At 55.6% G+C, this 21,694-nt stretch overlaps 1 protein-coding gene across 1 annotated transcript in view; it reads right to left on the bottom strand.

Annotated features, from left to right (window-relative positions):
- Sptbn5 (spectrin beta, non-erythrocytic 5) overlaps window positions 1–21,694 on the bottom strand; it is a 44,381-nt gene that overhangs the window by 16,335 nt on the left and 6,352 nt on the right. Inside the window, exons 6-40 of the mRNA XM_036185018.1 lie at window positions 20,922–21,553; window positions 19,163–19,301; window positions 18,816–19,048; window positions 18,442–18,595; window positions 18,140–18,340; window positions 17,408–17,614; window positions 16,267–16,393; window positions 15,284–15,372; window positions 15,058–15,201; window positions 14,192–14,344; window positions 13,812–13,942; window positions 13,345–13,584; window positions 12,337–12,624; window positions 11,191–11,431; window positions 10,926–11,065; window positions 10,693–10,792; window positions 10,035–10,205; window positions 9,579–9,743; window positions 8,961–9,175; window positions 8,521–8,707; window positions 8,105–8,305; window positions 7,760–7,876; window positions 6,544–6,689; window positions 6,036–6,171; window positions 5,677–5,822; window positions 4,172–4,286; window positions 3,981–4,091; window positions 3,591–3,773; window positions 3,098–3,301; window positions 2,805–2,954; window positions 2,268–2,372; window positions 1,784–1,951; window positions 1,137–1,286; window positions 852–1,043; window positions 592–672 (exon numbers count right to left, since the gene is read on the bottom strand). Coding sequence (XP_036040911.1) covers window positions 592–672; window positions 852–1,043; window positions 1,137–1,286; window positions 1,784–1,951; window positions 2,268–2,372; window positions 2,805–2,954; window positions 3,098–3,301; window positions 3,591–3,773; window positions 3,981–4,091; window positions 4,172–4,286; window positions 5,677–5,822; window positions 6,036–6,171; window positions 6,544–6,689; window positions 7,760–7,876; window positions 8,105–8,305; window positions 8,521–8,707; window positions 8,961–9,175; window positions 9,579–9,743; window positions 10,035–10,205; window positions 10,693–10,792; window positions 10,926–11,065; window positions 11,191–11,431; window positions 12,337–12,624; window positions 13,345–13,584; window positions 13,812–13,942; window positions 14,192–14,344; window positions 15,058–15,201; window positions 15,284–15,372; window positions 16,267–16,393; window positions 17,408–17,614; window positions 18,140–18,340; window positions 18,442–18,595; window positions 18,816–19,048; window positions 19,163–19,301; window positions 20,922–21,553 — 6,162 coding nt within the window. The remainder of the gene's footprint in view (window positions 1–591; window positions 673–851; window positions 1,044–1,136; window positions 1,287–1,783; window positions 1,952–2,267; window positions 2,373–2,804; window positions 2,955–3,097; window positions 3,302–3,590; window positions 3,774–3,980; window positions 4,092–4,171; window positions 4,287–5,676; window positions 5,823–6,035; window positions 6,172–6,543; window positions 6,690–7,759; window positions 7,877–8,104; window positions 8,306–8,520; window positions 8,708–8,960; window positions 9,176–9,578; window positions 9,744–10,034; window positions 10,206–10,692; window positions 10,793–10,925; window positions 11,066–11,190; window positions 11,432–12,336; window positions 12,625–13,344; window positions 13,585–13,811; window positions 13,943–14,191; window positions 14,345–15,057; window positions 15,202–15,283; window positions 15,373–16,266; window positions 16,394–17,407; window positions 17,615–18,139; window positions 18,341–18,441; window positions 18,596–18,815; window positions 19,049–19,162; window positions 19,302–20,921; window positions 21,554–21,694) is intronic.

A 21,694-nucleotide genomic window follows, 5' to 3' on the forward strand; every position in this document is an offset into this window, starting at 1 on the left:
ACGTGTTTGCCAAGGCCCCCTCTGTATTACAGAAATAGATTCCGGGTGTCTTTGGTCAGTGGTGTGGGTGAGGAGACGCTAAACTATGCACACTGAAGGAAGGCATTGATTATCTACCACACCCAGGCACAGGCTGTATCTTTTTTTTTTTTTTTCCAGAGCTGAGGACCGAACCCAGGGCCTTGCGCTTGCTAGGCCAGGCTGTATCTTAGTAATCTTGAAATAGTAAGTTAGGATCTCAACTTTGTATAAACTCAGAAAACTGCAGAAGTTGCCCAGCAGCTCCATGCACACCTCTGCTTCTTCCATGACACTCAAACCAGACCACCAAGTTTGCCAGGAGAGGCATGGCATCAAATTACAGGTGTAGCATCATGTGACCACCACACACATGCATTCCCTCACCTCTGGGGAAGGCAGGCTGCTCACTTCAGAGATGAGGAAACCAAGGATTGGCCAGACGAGGGAACTTGCCTATGTGTGGCCCAGTAGTGCAAAGCTGAGCTTGAGCCTTCTCTGGATTCTGGAGTCCATCGGACAAATTTCCCAACAGGAGATCCTGTGTCAACCCTCCCGAGCACAGCCTCTTACCTGTAACCTGTGGACCTCTCTGCGGAGCTGCAGGCAATGCTCAAGGCTCAGGCCCATGTCGCCGCTGTTCACCATCCTCTCCTGTGGAGGCCAAGGGCAGGGATGCAACGCTCAACTCTGGTCATTTGCGCCTGTAGCTGGAGCTTGGGGCCTCCCACTAAAGCTCTTACCATCAGGGAGATGGAGAACTACATCCCCACCCTATCCTTTGGCTCTGGTCCCCAGCCTCAGCCCCCAGCCTTGCTCAGCGGAGCCTTCACCTTCTCCTGGATCCAGGCCTCTGCTAGGTCCACTCTCTGCAGGAACTCCAGGAAGCTGTGTCGGTCCTCCAGGGCCTGGCCCTTCAGGGTCACTGCCTGCTTCAGCTTCTCCCAGAGCTCCCACAGGGCCTTCAGCTTCTGGGAGACCTCTCCAGTCCGAGGGTGGCTCTGTCTGAGGAGTCCTTCACCTTGCTGGGAGACAGGAATGGGGGAGTGCTCAGCCCCTTTCTTCTTATCTGAGACCTTGGCCATCAACACTTTAGGCTGGGCTGAGGCTGGGGTTACCTTGGTAACAGAGGTCATGACCTGCTCATGGGCCTGGACCTCAGCCTCGAAGGCCTGGTGTTTCTGCAGGTGCTTCAGATAATCATTTAGGTTTCCAAGAGGGCTCCAGGCTCTCAGTTGCTGGACCCGCTCCTGAATCCAGTCCTCAACCTGGTGGGGACGGGGCCCAAATCCTGTGATGCTCCTCCATCCTGAAGCCCCACCCCACCCTCTTCCACTCCTGCTCCATACTAGCACAGTCCAGGTAGGGGGCTACTGGCCTCAGGGGCAGAGCTAGCAGTATCTAGCAAACAAGAACCAGCGTTCTAGGCAGGAAGCCATGCCCCAGGCCAGGCTGAGCAAGGAACTCGATGGGTGTCCATTTCAGAGGTTGAGCCCCCTCTTTCCCTTCCTATAGCTTTTATTTACCCTGGCTCTGCCAGTGCTCAGCAAACAGATGAGTCGCAGCCCACAGGGGCTTCAAATCAAACGTTCCGGGCTCCATGGCCCCCAGGCCCTCAGGAAGCCATTTAACTCTCCAAGCCTGTTTTTTGGTGGTGTTTTTTTTTTTTTTTTTCCATCATCCATAGTGTTGTGGTCTGAATGTCACCTCAAACTGCACAATGTGCTCTCAGGTTTAGGCAATAGGCAGGGGATGGGCCTCTGACCTGAGTTGCCGCTGTGGTAAAGTTGGCTATCATCAGGGAAGTGTGCAGGGCCTGTCCCCGGCTCTCTGCCAGCTCCTTCACTTGAGCCCGATGCTCCAGCACGTGGTAAACCAGGCTCTGCCCCTTAGGGCTCGGGGTAGTTTTCAACTGCTCACGCAGAACTGCTTCCTGTGGAACATGGGCAGTCAGCTGCTCGATGCTGGCAACCTGGCCATTGACTTTCCTTCAGCTCTGCACGGCTAAGGGCTGGCTGGCGGCCCTTAGCCAGAGCTACTCTCCGTTGTTCAGCGACCTCACACTCAGTAAATGCTCCCTGGGGCCCCTGCAGTGTGGAGCAGCCCACTGGGTCTTTTCTTCAGCTATATGTACGCTTCCACCCCTAGTTCCACAGACATACCAGCACTGTTTCTGGGCATACACCCAACCACTGTACCCCTCATGAAGACTCCCCATCATCGTGTTCAGGACTCCCTGAGCCCATCACCTTCTTGTCCTGGAAAGCGAGCACTTTCTGGAAGATCACATGCTTGCAAATCAACTGCTCCACTTCTTCCACTGAGCTCCCCAGGGCACTGGCTTTCAGGAATGCCTAGATCAGAATGTGGGAAGGTCAGAGGCACTGAAGGCTGCCAGTACTGTCTACCGAGGCGGTACCCCTGGGGCCTGAGTGGCTGAGAGGAACACTATCCATGGGCAGGGGAGAGGTGTGGGGGAGCAGGAACCCAGGTTGGAGGCCAGCAACACTTCAACCTCTGACAAAGTGGAGATGATTGGCAATCTCTCTCCAACTCATGGGTCTCAGGCCAGTGTCTAGGCTGGGCAGGAGCAGGGCTCCATCTGGCCTGGGGATGCTAGCGGAGGCCATGGTGCCCTGGTGATCTACACTAGCCACCAGGGAGGACTCACCCACAACCCCTAGGCTCCATGTCTAAGAAAAGGCCGAAGACTCAGGAAGAAAGGGAGGAACAGACAGAGGCATGGAAGAGGAGGGGAGGGTTCCAGTCGGGGCTGCAAGACCTGCCTCCTGGGCTGTGAGGATCTTCGCCAGGTGATCACACTGTCTGAGGAGGTGTTGTTCTTGAAGCATGGCCTGCAGCCTCTCTTGCTTCAGTGTCCAGGCCTTGAACACCTGGTCACGTTCTTCCTGTAGGGCTTGAAGCGCATCCTGGACCTGAAGATGGGGATTTGGAAAGGTGGGGTTGGAGAGGGCCATTAAGACATCCCCAGGGAAGCCTTGGAGAAGAGGCGGTGGGGTGGGCAGGAGGCAGCCCAAGGGATGACAGGGTAGGCTGGGAGCATGGGCAAAGTGCCCACCTCCTTAGTGGGTGTCCCCGCAGCCAGAAGTGCCTGCTGGCCCAGCTTAGTGGCCTGCTGCTGCAGCTCCTCTCTGGCTTCCAGTTCTGCCCGCAGCCATTGGTGGGCTCTGAGCCTGAGCAGGCTACTGCTGGGTTCCCAGGAGCCCTCCCCACTCTGCAGCTCCTGACGCATGCTGGCCACCCAGGAGGTGTAGTCCTTCACCTGACCCCGGAGACAACGAGGCCCATTGAGGTGGGGCTGGTGGCACACAGCTGTAGCCTTCCTGAACCCACGGACACACAGAGACATCAAGCTGTCTGAGACAGGGCTTCTGGTGAGACTTGCAGGTCTCTGTCACTCAGTTTCTCTGTCATCACCCAACCCAATCCTTCCAAGACCCTTGCTCTTGCCCTTTCTGGTCACACTTATTTTCCCTCCAGAACTGGAGGGCCTCAGTGCGTGTGCACATCTGTGCACACCTGAGCCCCTCTCAAGAGGAGAAAGCCCTCACCACTGTGTGGAAGCAGACCAGGAGGTGTGCTTGTTCCAACTGGGCCCTGCGCTGCTCCACACGCAACTGGAGGGCCTCCCAGGATAGTGTCACAGCTTGCTGCTTCTGCTGGACAGTGGCGAGGGCCTGAGGACCTGGGCACAGCTTCTGCACCCTGCTTCCAGCCTTTAACAGTCCCTGCAGCTAGCAGATAAGGCGTAGGAAAGGAGAACAGTTTCTTCACAGAGGTGGAAGGACCTGAGCATCCCAAGGTATGTTCCCTGTCTGAGTGCTCAAGCCTGGGAACTTCTTGGGCCATGCTCTGCCATGTAGGGCAGGTCCAATGGAAAGAACAAATGGGCCAGGCTGGATGGCCTGTAGGGGCCTGAGGGGCTGTACTAGCCTACTTACCTGCTGCTCCAGGCCTGCCAGCTCACGTTCCAGCCTCTCATGTCTCTGCAGCTGGATCTCTACCCCATGCAGGTCCTGGGCCACATCATTAGGGAGGGTTGTAGCTTTCTCCTAGGGTAGAAAAGGGTCATAGCAGGGTAGGAGGGGAGGGTAGGGGCACTGAGCGTGGGGTCTACCTCTAAAGTTCATACCTGAATCTGAGTAAGGACTTCTAGAAGGTCTCTGTGGACTCGGAGGGTGGTTTCTGTGTCATGAAGCAGGCGGCTTTGGGCACAGGTCAGCTGCCACAGTTCAGACCAGGCAGCCCTACCACAGAAGAGCAGCCATGGGTCAGCCTGTATCCCTGTCTGGTCTGTCTGATCAGCTCTCTCCTCTCTGGGTGGAATCCATAGATTTCCCAAAGCTCATGAATGGGGTTGTCTTTCAAGCCTTCTGCTTCTGGCTCCCCCTTCCTACAAACCTGGCTCCCTTCCCCCAGCCTCTCTAGTTTCACAGGGAGTGCAGCCCTGTGCACTGTCCTGCCAGGCTCAGCCTCTCACAGCTCTCTGTTCTAACTCTGCTCCCATCTTTCACGTCTGGTTTTCAGTATGTTGATCAATCCCATTTGTGGTGATCTGAATAGGAATGCCCTGATAGACTCATGTGTTTGAATGTTTGGCCCACAGAGAACCAGCTGCAGAGACATGAGAAGCTGGCACCAATAGAAGGTGTTGCCTTGCTGGAGTAGGTGTGGCTTTGTTGGAGGAAGTGTGTCACTGTAGGGGTGGGCTTTGAGGTCTCATATATGCTTCAGCTATGCCCAGTATGAGACAGTTCATTTCCTGTTGCCCGGGGATCAAGATGTAAGAACTCTCAGCTCCTTCTCCAGCACCATGTCTGCCATGTCCCACAATGATAATAATGGACTAACCCTCTGAAACTGTAAGCCAGCCCCAATTAAATGTTTTCCTTTTTAAGAGTTGCCATGGTCGGGGGCTGGAGAGATGGCTCAGAGGTTAAGAGCACTGCCTGTTCTTCCAGAGGTCCTGAGTTCAATTCCCAGCAACCACATGGTGGCTCACAACCATCTATAATGAGATCTAGTGCCCTCTTCTGGTGTGCAGGCATGCATGCAGATAGAACACTGTATACATAAATTAAAAAAAAAAAAAAAAAAGAGTTGCCATGGTCATGGTATCTCTTTACAACAATAGAAACCCTAAATAAGACACCATTACATATCCTTGGGCAGAGAGTCCCTATCTTTCCTCCATTTCCCCCTTTCTATGCTCTCCCTGTGCTCAAAGGCTTCTTCCAGGCTAGACATTATGCTGAGGGTCAGGAGAAGATCTGACCTCGCCTTAAGCTCCCAGAAAAAGACCCATAATGGCAGGTGGTGGACACCTAGAATAACGAATGGAAGGGTTGTGGAGCTCAGAACTCATGGAAGGCCTCCTCTCTAGCTCAGGTAGGTTCTTTCCACAGTTCCTCCTCCATGACTAAGGTGGCAGTAATTGGGAAAATTGTCCCTGGGGGGCTGGGAGTATCTGGTTGGTAACCCCAGCCTCATCTTCCACCACAGACCACAGTAGAGGCTTTAACATCTCAGGGACCTTGCCCTCTCTAGCTGAGCAAGCAGGGCCCTGTGACCTTATTAGCTCTCTAGACCCTCCTCCAAACCTAGACCCTTGCCTGGGCCATCACACTTCACACTCACCGTAGATCCTGCTGCCTCTGGTGGGCCTTGGGTGCAGCACTGTGCCCACTCTTTAATAGGCTCTCTGCCAGCTGTTGGCAGGTCTCCACTCGCCGGGCACCAGTTTCAATTTGGTTCTGAAACTCTGCAAACTTAGTGCAGAGTTGCTGAGGAGAGAAGGGAGTAGATGTCAGGATGGCCCTAGTCAAGGTACTCAATGAGTACCACACAATGTTGAGTTGCGTGGCCATAGTACCAGCACACTCCACCCCGAAGGCATACTCCATGACTCTACTGTGTCTTCTCCATCCAGCCCAACAGGACTAGCCCCTGCCACCCAGCACCTGCCTTGTGTGTCTTCCCTGCTCCTAGCCCCTCACCAGTACACGCTCATGGTCTTCTCCAAAGTTGTCCCCTCCTCTGGCCACCTGCTTCCAGCTGGCCAGCCAGCTCTGCAGGTCCTCGGCTTCTCTCATGAATTCATGTAGCTTCAGGGTCCCGTCCAGCTCCTGGCTCCTGTGGTGACAGCCAGGGGTTCCCCAGATGTTAGCTGTCTGCTCATTCCCCTGGGGACCTGAGGGTGAGGGTGCTGGAGAATGGAGTTGTTCATGATCTTTGCCCAAGCCTTTGACTTAGGACATAGTAAGGCCAGGGTAGGGGACAGAGGGTGTTGGCAAGAGATGGAGAGCTGGGAATTGAGGGCCCAAGTTCCTGCTAAGTGAGCCTTTATTGAAGAGCTTATAGAGAGGTAAGCAACACAAAAACTCAGCCTTTTCCTGGGGCATCCTAAAGGCCTGGATTCCTGCCATCATAGGGCGCGGCAGGAGACAGTCAGCTGTGGTTAGGGCCCCTGTGCCCACTGATGAGGGGGTCCACAGCGTCCCTCACCGTGCATCTGCCAGCTTCTGTAGTGCCTGCAACCGCTCCCGTACCATACCCAGCTGCTCAGAGGCCTCAAATCCAGTGAGGGTCTGGAATCTCTGCTCAAGATCCTCCACGGAGCTCCAATAAAGAGCTAATTCCTGCTGCAGCATCTGCCAATGTAAGAATCCAGACTGGGTGGTTCTTCGTCTCTCTATTCATTGACTCCCAACACAACCTACACATTCACCCCCCCAGGCATTCGTTCAACTACACACACTCATCTGTTTACCTTTCAACTCACTGACTTACCAATACACTCGTCCATCTATATACCTATCCATGTTCCACCCACTCAGCTTCACCCACCCACACATTACCCACTTACCCAATACTGATGGCACACTTCCTGTTTTAGAAAATGAAGATATGGTCTCCACCCTAAGAGGACTCACTATTTAGCCAGAAAGAGTAAATGATGGGAAGGTTGGGCCAAGGAAGGGGAGGGGGGTCCGGGAGGCATCATTCTGGATCCCAATATCAAAATGTAAAAATAGTCGGAACTGAGCAAGCCTCTCTGCATGCTTGGCACAGGGAGGCTACATGTGGCCAAGCCTGCAGGTATACCCATACCCTTCAGGAACAGCTCACTGGAAATCCTCAGCCATAAGACGCCACAAAAACAGTGACCACTGGAACATGCAGGAAAGTATCCAGACATGCAGGAGGTTTCCATGACAAGATGCAGGAATGCAGTGGGGGCCCAGGCTCTGATGGTTCTAGGAATCCACTCTGGCCTCCCTCCTTCCTACCAGGGATACTTGTGGGAGGAGATGGGCTTAAGAGTGGTGAGTGGGTTAACCAAAGGATGATGTTCAGAGCCCTATAGCAGGACACATATGAAGGACATGGGGCAGGCTGTAGCAGGTGACTCTGAGGAGCAGAAAAGTCCTGGGAAGGAGATGAAGCAAGGGGAGACAGAGGCACCCAAAGTCTTCATGGAGAGGCAAGTCCAGGAAGGTAAACACACTCCTGAGTCACAGGCTGGAACTGAACTGGTGGAAGCATGTGCTCAGGGGAGGAGGGTGAATAAGGACTTGGGTGGGTGGCGGATGGGGCTTCCATGTGTTCAGGAAGGAAGCAGCAGGGCTCCGTGTCTCAGGAGGCAGGTTGTGCCCTTTGGAGAGTGGCAGACTACCTCGTGGTCTACTCTTGCTCACATGGGATAATCAGGACACAGTACCTGGTGTTTCCTAATGAGCCCAAAGGTGGCTGTCTCATCGCCGCCATATTCCTGACTGCTTGCCAGAGGCCACTTTTCCTCCACCCAGGTCTCTATATCTGACACATTCAGAAAGTACTGCAAAGAATGATGTTGGCTCACCATAGTGATCTTAGCTGGGACCCTTCATCACCCATCCTGGTTGCCAGCAGCCATCAGAGAGGCTTCTGGACCCCTACTGGAACCAGCTAACTTGGCACAGAGCTCCCATCACTGGCCTCCCTCCATGAAGGTCCCACAACTTCTCTCTCCCACAGCTGGTCCAGCTTCCACTGGTCTGCAGACCCCGCCCTCTTTGTCTCCTACCTGCTGGACGATGGCGGCCTGCTGCAGGCACCGGGCACGTGCATCACACGCCTGCTCCAGTTCTGCCCAGTGGCCTTCTAACTTCCGGCACTGTTCTACGATGTGCTGAGCTTGGGGGTGCCCAGAGGCTGCTAGACTCTGGCCAGAACTTAGTACTCCATGCACATGCCCCATGTGAGCTTTTACCTCAGCCTGGAGCACCTGCCACAGAGCAATGTGATTCCCTCAGACACACATGTCCAGATTAGAATCATCAATGTGTCTCTAGGTTCACCAGGCTAAGGACAGCTAGAGCAAAGTGGATTTGGAAATCAGGACACCCAGGGAGGTTTTGAGGCCAGGATAGCCTGAGTAGTGACAGGGGGGGTTCTAAGTTCTGGGGATGAGATACTGGGGGCCCTGGGTGGTAATATTACCTTGTGCTTATGTTGAAGGTGCTGGACATCACGCCAGCAATGGGCAGGGCAGGTGGGACCAGTACTGGGCATGTGCTCAGCCACCCATGTGAGTTCCAGGTTGCTAAGGCGGTTAAATCGGTGCAGCTCAACTGAGGCCCGCAGTTGCATGCGCCGGGTGGCCAGCCTGCTCTGCAGGGCCTTGAACCTGGTAGAAGGAGAAAAGATGAAGAGGTTGGGGGAAAGAATAAAGACAAGGTCATGGTCCTTTCCTCATCCCCACCAGGGACCCATGAAGAACAATGTCAGGGAACAGAGGAAAACCTGTGAGGCCCTCCCACCCGAGAATGATGCTACTCGGAAGGGAAGGAGTTTGGATGTGCTCAGGTCCCTCAGGTGCCAGTCCTTAGATTCCCAAGGCAAGTGTGGAGGGGGAAGCACAGTGAAGAGGGGATGGCCACCTCTGGTGACACTTCTGGCTCTCCTCCAGGATGGTCAGGGAAGTGAATTCATTGTGGGTCTGAGAGATGAGGGCGGCCATCTTGCTGGCCAGCGCCTGGCTCTTGTCCTCTAGTTGACAGTGTTGTTTCTGCAGCCGCAGGCTGGAGTGCAGGTCCTGTCCTGTTTCTGTTCTCTGCAGGGCTCCCTCCAGATGCTCCAGCATCTCCCTGACATCCTGGGGAGTGTGGCAAGAGGCTGCATTAACCTTTCCACTGCAGCTCAGCAGGCGAGCCTGCCGGGGCTCCAAGTCTACTGTACGCCTAGCCCCAGATTCACCAGGGACCCATCATGTCCTCCCTACTAGTAGTGTGCAAACCATCTCCTTATGCACCTTCCTCTCTGGAGGAAGTTGTGACAATCACATGCTAGACACACGGAAGTTACTCTGGTGGCGACCTGCTGCTGGGCAAAGCCGCGCTTTACTCTGGGCCAGAGCTCTGTACAGGAGGACTTCATGGTGTGTGTGTGGGGGGGTGTCACTCTTTCCAGCTCTTTCTGTTCTGCCTGTTCCCATGCTGCCCCAGGCAGGTCCTGGTCTTCCCTCTGTGTCCTCGCCCCATCCCACATTCCCCAGGGACCTGCAGTAGCTCCAGGAGCTGCCCTGTCTGTCTGGTCTGCAGCAGCCTGACCCCCTGCTCTGCCATCCTGTGGTCCAGCTCTTCCCATTTGTGACTCAGGCCCTGGAGTCTGTCCTGTATGTCCTCCTGTGCATATGGGTGGCCATGCAGCAGCTCTCTCCCAGCCTGCAGTGGAGACAAAGGCCCAGGCTGAGCTGCCAGGACCACCACCAACCACAGCATGCTGCACCCAGGGGCAAGAGGCAGGTTGCTGGCTACAACTGTTTTCTATTAGCTACCTGGAATGGTGGCGGCTTTCTGAGCTGATCTGGGTGCCTAGCTAGGGGGACCCCCAGCTAAGTGAAGGAGGCAGAGGGGACCCTTCTTCCAGGGACTGTGCTCTATAGAAGTAGGCAGAGCAGTGTGCTGGGAATCTGAAGACAAGAGGACTCTGCGCCTTCTTTCCAGCATCCTCACCTGCTGTAGGTCCTGCATGTACCCGTGGGTAGCTAATAGCTCACTCTTAGTCATTTCGAGCCTCTTGAGTTTCTCCAGAATATTGCTGTATGCTTGGGAGGGCTCATCGGCCACCGTGGGCCACTTCTCCTGCATCCACAGCATTAACTCCGCCACAGCCTGCTTCCATTCCTGCCCAAGAACCAGGAGATGGTGGGTCTCAGGGTCCAGGGGGAGGGATGGCACACCTACCTCTAGAGGGAGGGGCCCTGTGGGGACAAACAGGACCCAGAGCCAATTATTGGGTACAATGCCTATCAGGTCCCACCCCACAGATGACACCAGATCTCATGTGGTTCTTGATCTAAATGGTTTGAGGTTCTTGGAGGCCTGGCCTGGCCCTAGGGCCTGAATGAGCATCAAAGCTGGTCTGTAGCTACTCCCTCCACCCATGCAAACCCTGGTGTGTCAGAAGTGAGGGTGGGTATGTAGTAGTGTGAGAGGGGCAGGTAGTCAAGGGGTCCATCTTTGAGAAGCACAGTGACCACAGCTCCAGCATCCTCTTGGAAACACCCAAGGGTGGGGAAAGTGCCCAGTAGACAGGCTTCTACTGTCTCAGTGCATCTGTGGGCTCCTGGGCACTGCTTCTGGGGAAACCTCCTGCAGCCTAGGGACTCACTTGCAATTGGAGGGAGGCCAGCAGCTGCTCCCTTCTCTGCTCACTCCTCTCCTGGACCCTGGTCCACTGTGTCTGGGCACTGTGCAGCAGCTCTCTGATCCTGGAGAACAGGGGGAGGAGAAGGCTCTTCCCTGCCTGAGGCCCTGCCCCCCAGCCCAAGGGAACCCCGCCCCACCCAGCTTCAGGGCAGCAGTCTGTCCAGGAGCAGAGACTGAAGCAGGCAGATGGCTCACTTGTGCTCAGCAGGGTGCTGGCTCAGAAGCAGCTTTTCACCACATGCCCGCAGGGCCTCAGCCCGAGATCCCAGGGTGCTCCGGAGCCACCCAAAACCTTGGTGCTGCTGCAGCAAGTTCTGGGCCTCTCTTAGGTCCTCCTGGTGCAGATACCTGAGGTCAGCTCATCCTCCGGGCCTTCCTGCCCACCCTGGCTTCTAGACCCAAGGAGGCCAGCGCCCTCTAGGGGCAGTAGGATGAGAGTTCCACTTCCCCAACTCCTTACCCCCAGATTGTCCAGGTGCAGGAAGGCCTCATGGCCTGCACAGGTGGTAATGAAACTATCCACTTCCTGGCCAAACCTCTGCAGCTCCAGCCTGTTCCGAAGCTTCTGCTGCCTCTGCCCCCACAGGGCCTTCAGCTGCTGGCCCTGCTGGCCTAGGAGCCTTAGGGCATTGGCCACCTCTTGGGACCGAGGAGAGTCTGAGACTGCCACCAGCTGGCCCCGGGCCTCCAGCTGCTGCAGCCTGTGCAAAAACAACAGACTTAGCATCAAAACACAGCTGGCGCTCCTCACCAGCTCCTCCAGCCCTTCATCACAGAGCTCTGAAGTGAGGGTGACTGGCTGGTTAGTCCTATTGGTTCACTTTTTCACAGGACAGCTGTGTCCTGGCCTGTGAATAAGATGGAATGTAACAGGCCCGGCAGATTGCCCAGGACCCACATCACACTGTCCTCTTTGTAGATGACCAGTGGCATGCTGGGACGATACAACTCAACAAAAACCTCTCAATCCACACATGCCTGCTGGCAGGGCCACTGGAACCTTTGACCCAGCAGAACAGGCGCCCCTTCTGGCTGGATGCTGCCCCGCATTCGGAAACAGGTGGCCTGACTCTGGGAGGCAGGAAAAGCCAGTATTTCCTCTGTGCCGCAACCCAAAAGTAGCTGTGTGTGTGTGTGACAGGTGGAAGGCAGGTGTCTGTCTGTCCCTCAGGGCCCACTTAATATCTGTCAGGCTCCCTGGAGGCAGCCTGAGGATTGTACATGGTGGCTCTGTGTGTTCATAAGGCTGTCCATCACTTCTGAAGGAAGTGAGGAGGTAGAAATCAGTCCCATTGGTGGGTACTGGGCCCTTTGACTGTTGAGGCCGGCAGGGTATGCGCTGCTCAGAATGGGAAGCTAGATTGGGGGCACCATCGTCACACCTGAAGGAGAGTGGCTGGACTGGAATTCAGACCCTCTCTGGCAGTTCAGTGTCGGGGGGCCCTTCCCAAAGTATGCAGGTTGTCTGATGTAGGCCAGGGTATCTCCTGAAAACCTGCCTGCAGTGCTATGCTAGATATCAGCCTGGCTCGTGACCCTGGAGATCACATTGCTTTTGACCTTCCTTTTATGAACTCACCACCTCCCCCCACAGGCCTGTCCTGACCTCTCTTGCCACAGGCAGATCTCCTCCTGTAGACCTCCATGCTTCCTCAGCAGCTCCTGGGCTGAGGCCACATCCTCCAGCTCCCCTTTGCTGCAGAGTTGAGCCCGGATGCCCTCCGCCCACAGAAGCAACTTCTGGCTCTCTTGGAGGATGCCTTGCTGGCCCCGAGCCTCAGTCTGGACCTGGGCCTGCTGGGCCACTGGCCCTTGTACTTGCTTTAGCAGAGACTGTAGCATCAGCACCTGCTCCTGAAGTGGCTGGCCCTCCATGGGACCTGACTCCATCACCCTGCAGGAGGTTAACCACTGCAGTCAGTACCCCAGGCCTGTGTCTCCTGGGAAAGGGGTGAACGTCCACCCTACCCTTAGCTAGAAGCAGTGTGATCTGGGGCTCTCTCCCTCTCTGAGAGTTGGGAGCCTGACCCAATCCAAGGCTTTCTCATGTCCTGAAGGAAGGACAAGGAGAATGCTAATTCTGTGTCCTTGCCTAGGGGTAGACCTTGCAAGGTCCAGTCTGGGGCCTAGGCTTCGAAGGAGCTAAGGTGTCAGGTCCTGGGAACCCGGCATTCCCCTCTGAAATGCCGCGGTTATCAGTCCTAAAGCAGTTGGGTCGGGTGTCCTGGGTTCTCTTGCCACCATTGTGTGATTTAGCTTTCCACAGGCCCTGGCCATTCTCTCCCTGAAAACAGTATACAAGATGTTGTACTTCTTAATAAATGGCTTGGCATAGGCAGTTTGTGCAGGACCTCCCAACCCCAGCTTTTTCGTCTTTATCTTCTCACTCCTGGCCCTCTCCCTTGAGGCTTGCCACTGAAGGACGACCCGCTGTTCTGATCATGAGAGCACAGTCTCACGCCAACAGTCTCTGGCCTCTGCTAGCTCTCTTCCAACAGCCCATCTTGGCCATCTTCTCCCCATCCCAGTGCCTGCCCCCTCCTCATGTTACGAGGGCTTCCCTCTGTCCTCACTGCCTCCCTGGCCACCATCACCATCCTAAAGCTGGCCGTACTCTATGGATGCTCTTTGGAGGTAGGAGATCCTCTTCTCCAGTGCCAGGACCTTCTGCCGAATCTGCTGCAGGGCACGATGGCTGTCTTCAGAGCCTTCTGGCCCCAGAACCCCTAGCCTGCCTATCACATTTAGCAGCTGGGCTCGTGTGGGTTCAGCCTCCTGTAGAAGATGGTGCACTTCCATGCTGTGTGCCAGCTGCAGGCCTTTCTCTTCCTTCAGGGCCTCCAGCTGCTGCCACCTGAGCAGAGGATACAGGGATGTGTCCATCACAAGGACACCTTCATCCATCCAATGACACCTACCCAGCTGAGGCCTTAGGCAGAGCCCAGCAGGACAGAGGCTTCTAGGCTGGTGGTCCTCTACCCGCTCCTCACCGTCTCTGACACCATCCAGCCTCTCTACCTGGTAGGGTAGGAGGCACTAACAGGGGCCCTGCCCTACCTGCATTCCCACCCCTCATTTCACCTCTGGTTCAGGTCCTCCTCCTGTTGCTGGATTTTTGAGGTGTGCCCTGGACATCTCTGCTTCAGTTGTTCAGCAGTACAGATGACCTCATCCCAGTGGCCTTTTCCGATGGCCAAGGTCATGAGAAAGTTCTGAGGAGAAGGAGGACTCAGAGCCCTGGGAGGCAGGCTCTGCATACTCCATGCCCGCTTTGGACCACAAAGGGCCTTGGGATGCTTGGCTCTAAGACACTCATCCGGCTCAACTTGAGATGGAAAGCATCTGAGTCCCGAGCTCTCAGACAGGACCAGAGCAAATGTGAAGAATGGAGCAAAACGGTGAGTAATAGGGAGGCGGAAGCAATGCCAGGGTGGTGGGAACTTCGGTCTCCACTGGCTTACCTCACATTTGAGCTGTGCGACCTCTAAGTTGTCACCCCAGGGCTGCAAGGTTTGGAACAGGGCTGTCTGCTCCTCCATCCAGGACTGGAGCTCCCTACAGGAGCTGCAGAAGCTAAACAGAGCTACTGTCTCTTCCAGTTGGGCCCTGTGAAGCTGAAGAAGCAGCCCAGGGTCAGGGTGAAGGGTCAGCGCCCCCTCAGGAGGGAGGGCACTCAGAGAGGTCCTGGGTGTACCCCTGCCTATCCCAAGTCACTAGGTGGAGCAAGTCTTTACTCCACAACCATACCACATCCATTTAAAGGTTTGTTGACATCTTGGTCATAATGTAAGCTCCTTTAGAGCAGGGAACATGTCAGTCACTGCTCTGTTGCTGGGATCATGGACAGGCTCTGGTTCCCTGGTTCTCAATCTTCCTAATACTGCAACCCTTTACTACAGTTCCTCATGTTGTGGTGACCCCAAACATAAAATTATTTTCATTGCTACTTCATAACTATAATTTTCTACTGTTATGAATCATAATGTAAATATATTATAGGCAGGATATCTGATGTGTGACCTCCGTAAAAGGGTCATTTGACCCCAAAGGGGTCATGCCCCACAGGTTGAGAACACTGCTCTAGCTTATGGTAGAGGCATGATTAACCTCTGGTCCCTTCTCTCTCTTTTGGTAGAGGGATTGAACCCTAGGACCTCAAGTATGCCAGGCAAACATGATTTCACTTTTTTGAGTTTTTCATCTTGTTGTGTTTCCTAGGCTGGCCATGGACACCTGGACTTATGCAATCTTCCTACATTGAAAGCAACTGGGAATGAAGACATATGACATGCTTAGCTATGGACATTTCTTGAACAAAGAGCATTACCTTTGCTAGGGCACGTAGGTTCTCATAGTTCTGGCTCAAGTGAGCCTGTGCCTGGAGTATGGTGCGGGAGTCTACATCAAAGTCATATTCATTCTGGAGAGTCATCCTTGGGCCTTCCCCAAGAAGGCTCAGGGCAGACTCCACCTGTGCAGAAGGAAGGCAGTGTGTCCACACTCAGCTCCTACCAAGTAGCAGATCTCCACCAAGATGGGGCCTGTGGTCATACCTGGGGGTTCTGCTCTACGCTGCAGATGATGGGTGCCCTGCTCTGGCTGTTCCCCAAGGCTTTCGGCCCCCAAGTATTCTGGTCCTCTTCTGGAAGCCAAGAGACACATACTGTTATGAGAGGACAGGATTCAAGGGCTGCTTGGGGCCCTCCTCTTCCCTACTCAGGCTCACTACAAGGTAGCTCAAGGTGTTTTGGTACCCATTGCTTCCCTGTGCCTGGTCCTGTGTGCAGAGCTTGTAGAGGCTGAAAGGATTGAGACTGGACCTTCCCATTGGGATTCATGAGTCTCTCAGGACTGCAAAGCTCACAGGTCCAGAACAGGTAGAACACTAGTCAGGGATATACTTAGGTAGGCAAGGTATGATGTCATGTGAAATAAGTACCATGGGTGTCCGGGGGAAGAAAGGCCAGATGGTCTGGGCATTTAAAGAGGGCAAGACAAAGCCCACTGGAGTGTGCCCAAGAAGGAGCATTTGCAAAGCACTGTGGTGGCCAGCAGCTAGGCGGAGAGGAAGCACAGGCTAGCACCCCCCCCTGTGAGTGGATGAGCGCCCCATCTCTCTCTTTCTGTTCTTTGTCCCTGAGCAAATGTAGATAGCAGCAGCAGCAGCAGCAAGCAGGCTACTCAGAACTGGGTCATGGACACTGTAAAAGAGTAGTTACAGACAAAGGAAGAAACCAGGGGATTAGAGGAGGACCCAGAGAATTTCAAGCTCCACAGAGCAGACGTGACTATCTCATCTAAGCTTTGCTGGTGTGAAAACCGCCTTCCTGTGGCTATCTAGAAGCAGGAACATGCAGCTCTGAGCAACACAGTGTGTTTCTGGATAGCTCCAGTTACTTCTCTCTGCAGAGCTCAAAATGGCCTCCCCTGAACTCCCTCCATTTGGTTTTGGGATGCCCCAGACACAGCCACAGGGGAGATGTTCAATCTCATTGCTGACAGACTTCAGGCTCATACAAAGGTCATGACCTTGTACCTCCGCAGGAGGCGGGTGTCTGTTGGTGTGAATACTGGCTGCCTGTTGCTGCTAAATCTCGGATCCCACCCTGAGGTTCTCCAGCTGTGTCTCTGTCAAGCTTCTTCCAGTCTTCTGGAGGGTCCTCCTGTAGAGAGGGGCAAAGGCTCTGCTTAGGAGACCAAGTGGCTCCCCACCAGGCAGAAGGGCAGACTCTAAACCTCTCCTGCCATAGTGAGAAAAGCAAAGCCAGAATGCCGGGCCTGGGGTCTCTGTCTTTGCCCGCACCAGATGGGGACAGAGAACACACAAAAGGGATGAGATAGCTCCCATCATTTAATAAGTAACACACTGGAAAAGCAGGATTCACCGAGCAGGAAGAAACCACTATCCCCTGTACCAAAAGCATTGTGTTGGTGTAATGCAGGCACTAGGAATGAGCTTCACAGGTGCAGGAGTGAGGAGGGGGTGTATGTTTAGAAACAGCCTTGGACAAAGAATCAAAAGGCCTCTTTGCCAGGGATCACTGGGTCCTCAGGGAGTAGCCTGCCCCATCTCACCTTGATTAACTTATTTGTAAAGAGTGGTAGTGATCTAGAAACTTGCTAACACGGAGATCTGTCTTTAATTATGTGGTCTGGGAGTAAACACAAAGGAATGGGGAGAGATGGGGCAGTAAGGTCTGGGAGCGTGAGGCACTATGCGCAGGCTGGGCCAAGGTCTTTCCTCCATCCATCTACCAATTTTACGGCGAGGTTAGGCGAAGCAATCTGGAGGCCCTAAATACAGCTTAAAGAGTGCATGGGGCAGGGCTGGGCAGAGAAGGGGAGAGGGATGTGGGGCATCTTTAGGGTTGTCGAATCAGAGAACCAAAAGGGACTTCAGGGTGAAAGGGTTGTGAAAATTAGGCTTTTGGGGAGACCTTTCATGTTCTTGAACTGAGCTGGGCAGACTGAGCCAAGCCCAAATATCCTTGATGTCTTTGACTGGTGTACACAGACAGAATTCCAAATCACCTGAGACTGGAGATGGTAGCAGGGGTGGGGTTGAGTGGGGGGTGGAGTGCACGACCAGTTCTGGGCAAGACCACAAAGACCCTTATTGAGGGAGGAGCGTGTGCCTCACATTTCGTGTAGAGTACTTTCCAGGTTCAGGAACGCACCTTGAGTGACACCAGGGATGCAGCAGCCCGCGCCTGATCCTCTAGCTCGCGCAGCTCCGCCCCAAAGGCGTGCACGTCTTGCTCCAGGAGCTGGTGGCGCTGCAACAGGACCTCGGCCTCTGCCTGGTCCTTCCCGCAGGATGCGCTTTCCAGTTGCTTCTGCCGTAGGAGAAGCCAAGAAGCTGCCTCGGCTGAGTCAGAAAAGTACTGTGGGGAGGTGGGGAAGGGTTGAGAACGAGCAAGTGCCTTGCCCGAGCGCCTCGCCCTGAGCCCCCGCCCCGCCCCTCCGGCCCCGCCCCTCCGGCCCCGCCCCCCCCTCCGGCCCCGCCCCTCCGGCCCCGCCCCTCCGGCCCCGCCCCTCCGGCCCCGCCCCTCCGCCCGCCCCTCCGGCCCGCCCCTCCGGCCCCGCCCCTCCGGCCCCGCCCCTCCGGCCCCGCCCCTCCGGCCCCGCCCCTCCGGCCCCGCCCCTCCGGCCCCGCCCCTCCGGCCCCGCCCCTCCGGCCCCGCCCCTCCGGCCCCGCCCCTCCTGCCCCGCCCCTCCGGCCCCGCCCCTCCGGCCCCCCCTCCGGCCCCGCCCCTCCGGCCCGCCCCTCCGGCCCCGCCCCTCCGGCCCCGCCCCTCCGGCCCCGCCCCTCCGGCCCCGCCCCTCCGGCCCCGCCCCTCCGGCCCGCCCCTCCGGCCCCGCCCCTCCGGCCCCGCCCCTCCGGCCCCGCCCCGCCCCGCACGTTCTACCTGTCCAACCAACAGTGCACTTTGCAGCCGGGCGCGCCGCCTTGTGGCTCCAGTCCAGAGCAGCTGCCAAGTTCCCTGTACAGCTTCTGCCCTTTCCAGAGGATCTGGCTGTGTCGGGGGCCCTCTGACACTGAGGTTGCGTCCCCTCTGCAGGAGATCTGCACACACAGACTGGTGGCGATGGAGTTCGGTTTCCAGAACCTAGCAGAGTTAGGGGTGTGAGTCGTGAAGGGAGGGAGAGGGTGACGCCCGGAGTTCCAAGCCTGACAAGCAAGGAGGTCGGGATGTCACAGAGTGGACACCTTGTGTTTCTGCAGAGCTGTAGAGATCTGAGTGAGGTCCCGGCCCAGGGCTGCGTTCTCCATTAGCTGTCTCTGCTCCCTCAACCAGGCCTCCTCCTCCTCACAGCTGTGCAGGAACTGTGCCAGCTGCAGAGTCTGCTCCAGCCGGCTGCGACTGAGGGACAGAAGGGCCATGAAAGGGTTTGGGGAAGAGCAAAATACGGGGAGGGGTCTGCCCCTTGCACCAGACACGCCGCTTAGGCGGGATTTCCCCAGCATGGTTTAACAAGCCAGACTGATGCTTTGGGGCTCAGGAGCAGTGCAGAGGAGGTTGCCAGACCAGGATTTCAAGGAAAGTTCTATAGACGGGTGAGGAGGTTGGGACGGCCTCTTACCGGGCTCTGACAAGAGACACCAGGCTCTGGTGAAGCTCAGCCAGTGCCAGGGCTTTAGTCTGAAGTATCTGCACACTGGTACCCTGGGAGGAGTCCAGCTGTGCTGTCTGGTGGGCAAGACGGTTCACTTGGGTCCTGTGGGCTGAGACCTGGGCCTCCAGCAGGTCATGCCTCTGCAGCAGTAACACTACTTCTGCTGGCTGTTGCCCATAGGCTGTGGAGCTGGCCAGCACCTGGCCAGAGATGAGCGGTCAGTGCACTTCTAGGTACCCAACCTGTGAGTACCAGTGTGGGGCAGGGGGGTGGGTGGGTGGGGTGTAATCCCAGAGTTTGGCTGATCTGCCCACCTGCAGCTCCCCAAGCTGGTCAGTGGCAGCCTCCACCTCCTCCAGTAGGCTCAGCACAGCCTGTGAGCCTGCGATCTGTTTCCTCTGCTCCTGTAGATACTGCAGGATCTTCTGCCAGCGCCGGGCAATCTCCTTCTGCCTAGATAACAGGAGGAAAGGGCCAGCTCCAGCAGGCTGGGGGCAAGGGAGCTTGGCTGTCCTGGAACAGTGGCACCTGGGGAGCCAGGGTAGGGTATGGATGTGAACAGCTTGACACAGATGATTGGGAGAGTGTGTTCCCAGTCAGAGGGAGCCTGGAAGGTTCAGATGTCCAGACCCTCCCCTCCCACATGTCTAGTCCCCATCTCTATGGATGAAAACCATCTTCCCAGGCACACGGACTAAAACTACGAGAGCTCTGTTTCTTAACCCTGCATCTGTCTGCAAGTCCTGTTTGGCACTATCTTCCAAATATATCCATTGATCTGGGCTATCACACTTGTAATCCCGGGACACAGGAGGAGAGGTCGAATTGCCACAGTTTTTTGAGGCCAGCCTGCTCTATACAGTGAGTTCTGTCTCTGTGAGACCCAGCCTCAAAAGCAAACTAGAAAGTCGTATTCAGCATGCCATCACTTTTCATCACCCCGCTGCCTTCCACCCAGGATCCTACACCAGCTTCATAATGGGCTCTTTACTTCACCCCTGGAGGTGGTCACAGGCCAACACTTAGAGTGTGGCACTCCTCTGCTCAGGACTCAGGAAAAGAAAAAAAAAATCAACCAAAATGCTTTTGCTTTACTAGTTAAGGCCCAGCTTAACCTCCACCCTCTCCCTCACCTCCTGTGACTTTGGTCATTTGCCCCTCCCCCACTTTTCAGTCTTGAAAGGTGTGTAACTACCTTGGGGTACTATTCTTGCCATTCCCTCTGCTCAGGACAGCCTGTCCCCCATATATACACACCCAGCTCGCTCACTTCTCTCCGGTCTTTAATCAAAAGTCAACTCACACCCCCCTGCCTTGGCTTCTCATAGTCCCATGGTTCCTTCCTTCCTTCCTTCCCTCCCTCCCTCCCTCCCTTCCTTCTTCCTTCCTTCCTTCCTTCCTTCCTTCCTTCCTTCCTCCCTCCCTCCCTTCCTTCCTTCCTTCCTTCCTTCCTTCCTTCCTTCCTTCTTTCCTTCACTTATTTTCTGAGGACTGAACCAAGGGCCTTGTGCATGCTACACATATGCTACCACTGAGGTAGACTCCAGACCCTAATTTTTTGTTTGTTTTTTGAGACCGGGTCTCAGTAGGTAGCCCCCCAGCTGGCCTAGAACCTGCTCTGTAGAGAATTCTGACCTTGAACTCACAGATTTGCCTGCCTCTGCCTCTCAAGTGCTGGGATTAAAGGCGTGCGCCACCACCGCCTGGCACAGCCCCTATATTTTAAACTGCTCTCACATGCTTAATTGATTTATTTTCTTTCTTGCTTTCCTTGAGGATGCTTTAAGTGGCAGGAGGGATTTTTTTGCTTGCCCGCAGCACTGCTAAATGTTTAATAGTGGTGTGTGGGGATACAGTGGACACTAAATAAATGCCTGTTTGGTGAGTGTGCTAACTACTGAGAGGCTAATCAGAAAGAGCAGAGTTTAAGTGACGCCTGGTGTGAATCTGCTGTGCATCCATGGGATTATCTCTTTAGCAGGAACCCGGAAGCCACAGACCACCTCACTCTTCTGTGGGTGGTGGGGAGGCTTTGGCTTGCTGTGAGGATGGGTTCACTTGCTTGGAGCTCACCTGTGGGCCACATCTGCCCAGCTGTGATACTGTTCCTGCTGCAGGATGTCTGCAATCTCGCCCAAGGCTTGGAAGCGCCCTTCCTGGGGCAGGATGCTAGCCTCTAACATGCTCAGCCTCTGAGTGGTTGCTTCCCCTTTGGTTGGGTCGATGAGGGAGTCTCTGGCCTGTTCTAGCATCTGCTCTGACTCATTTAAAAAGCTTTCCCGGAGGGCTGCCTTGCACCGGAAGCGGCGGGCCAGAGTGTCCAGTCGCTCTAGCTGAAGCAGCCTGCGCTGCATGGCCTGGCTCCTGGAGGCCTCTGCCCTCTCTAGTTCCGCCCAGTGCTGAGCCACATCTGCAGGGCCCAGGCCCTCTCGAGGTAGGAACGGCCTTCGGTTTTGGGCTCGGAGTGTGGTCTGCAGTTGGAAGAGCAGGGCCTCTATGGCTCCTCGCTGCTGCAGCCGAGGTGGCTTTTCCTGGGCATGGAAGGAGGCAAAGGCTACCAGGAGCTGGCGCATGGCAGGCAGTGAGTCTGGGAAGTCCCGCGCCTCTAGCTGCATCTGCTTCTCTGCAATCCAGTCGAGCAGGTCAGCCACCAGCTGCTCGTATTGAGCCTGCAGTGCCTCTGTCTCCTGAAGCTGCAGCAGGATCTGGTGAGGGGCAGAGCACTGGTCAGCCGCACCTGGGGCCGGCCTCAGATCGAAAGCCCCACGGCTGGGTGCTAAGTGCCAGGCAGAGCGGTCCGGGTAGGCTGGCCCTCCTCCTCTCGGCTGAGGATGCACAAAAATTAC

This window comes from Onychomys torridus, chromosome 4, assembly GCF_903995425.1.
Source record: "Onychomys torridus chromosome 4, mOncTor1.1, whole genome shotgun sequence".
NCBI classification, from domain to species: domain Eukaryota; kingdom Metazoa; phylum Chordata; class Mammalia; order Rodentia; family Cricetidae; genus Onychomys; species Onychomys torridus.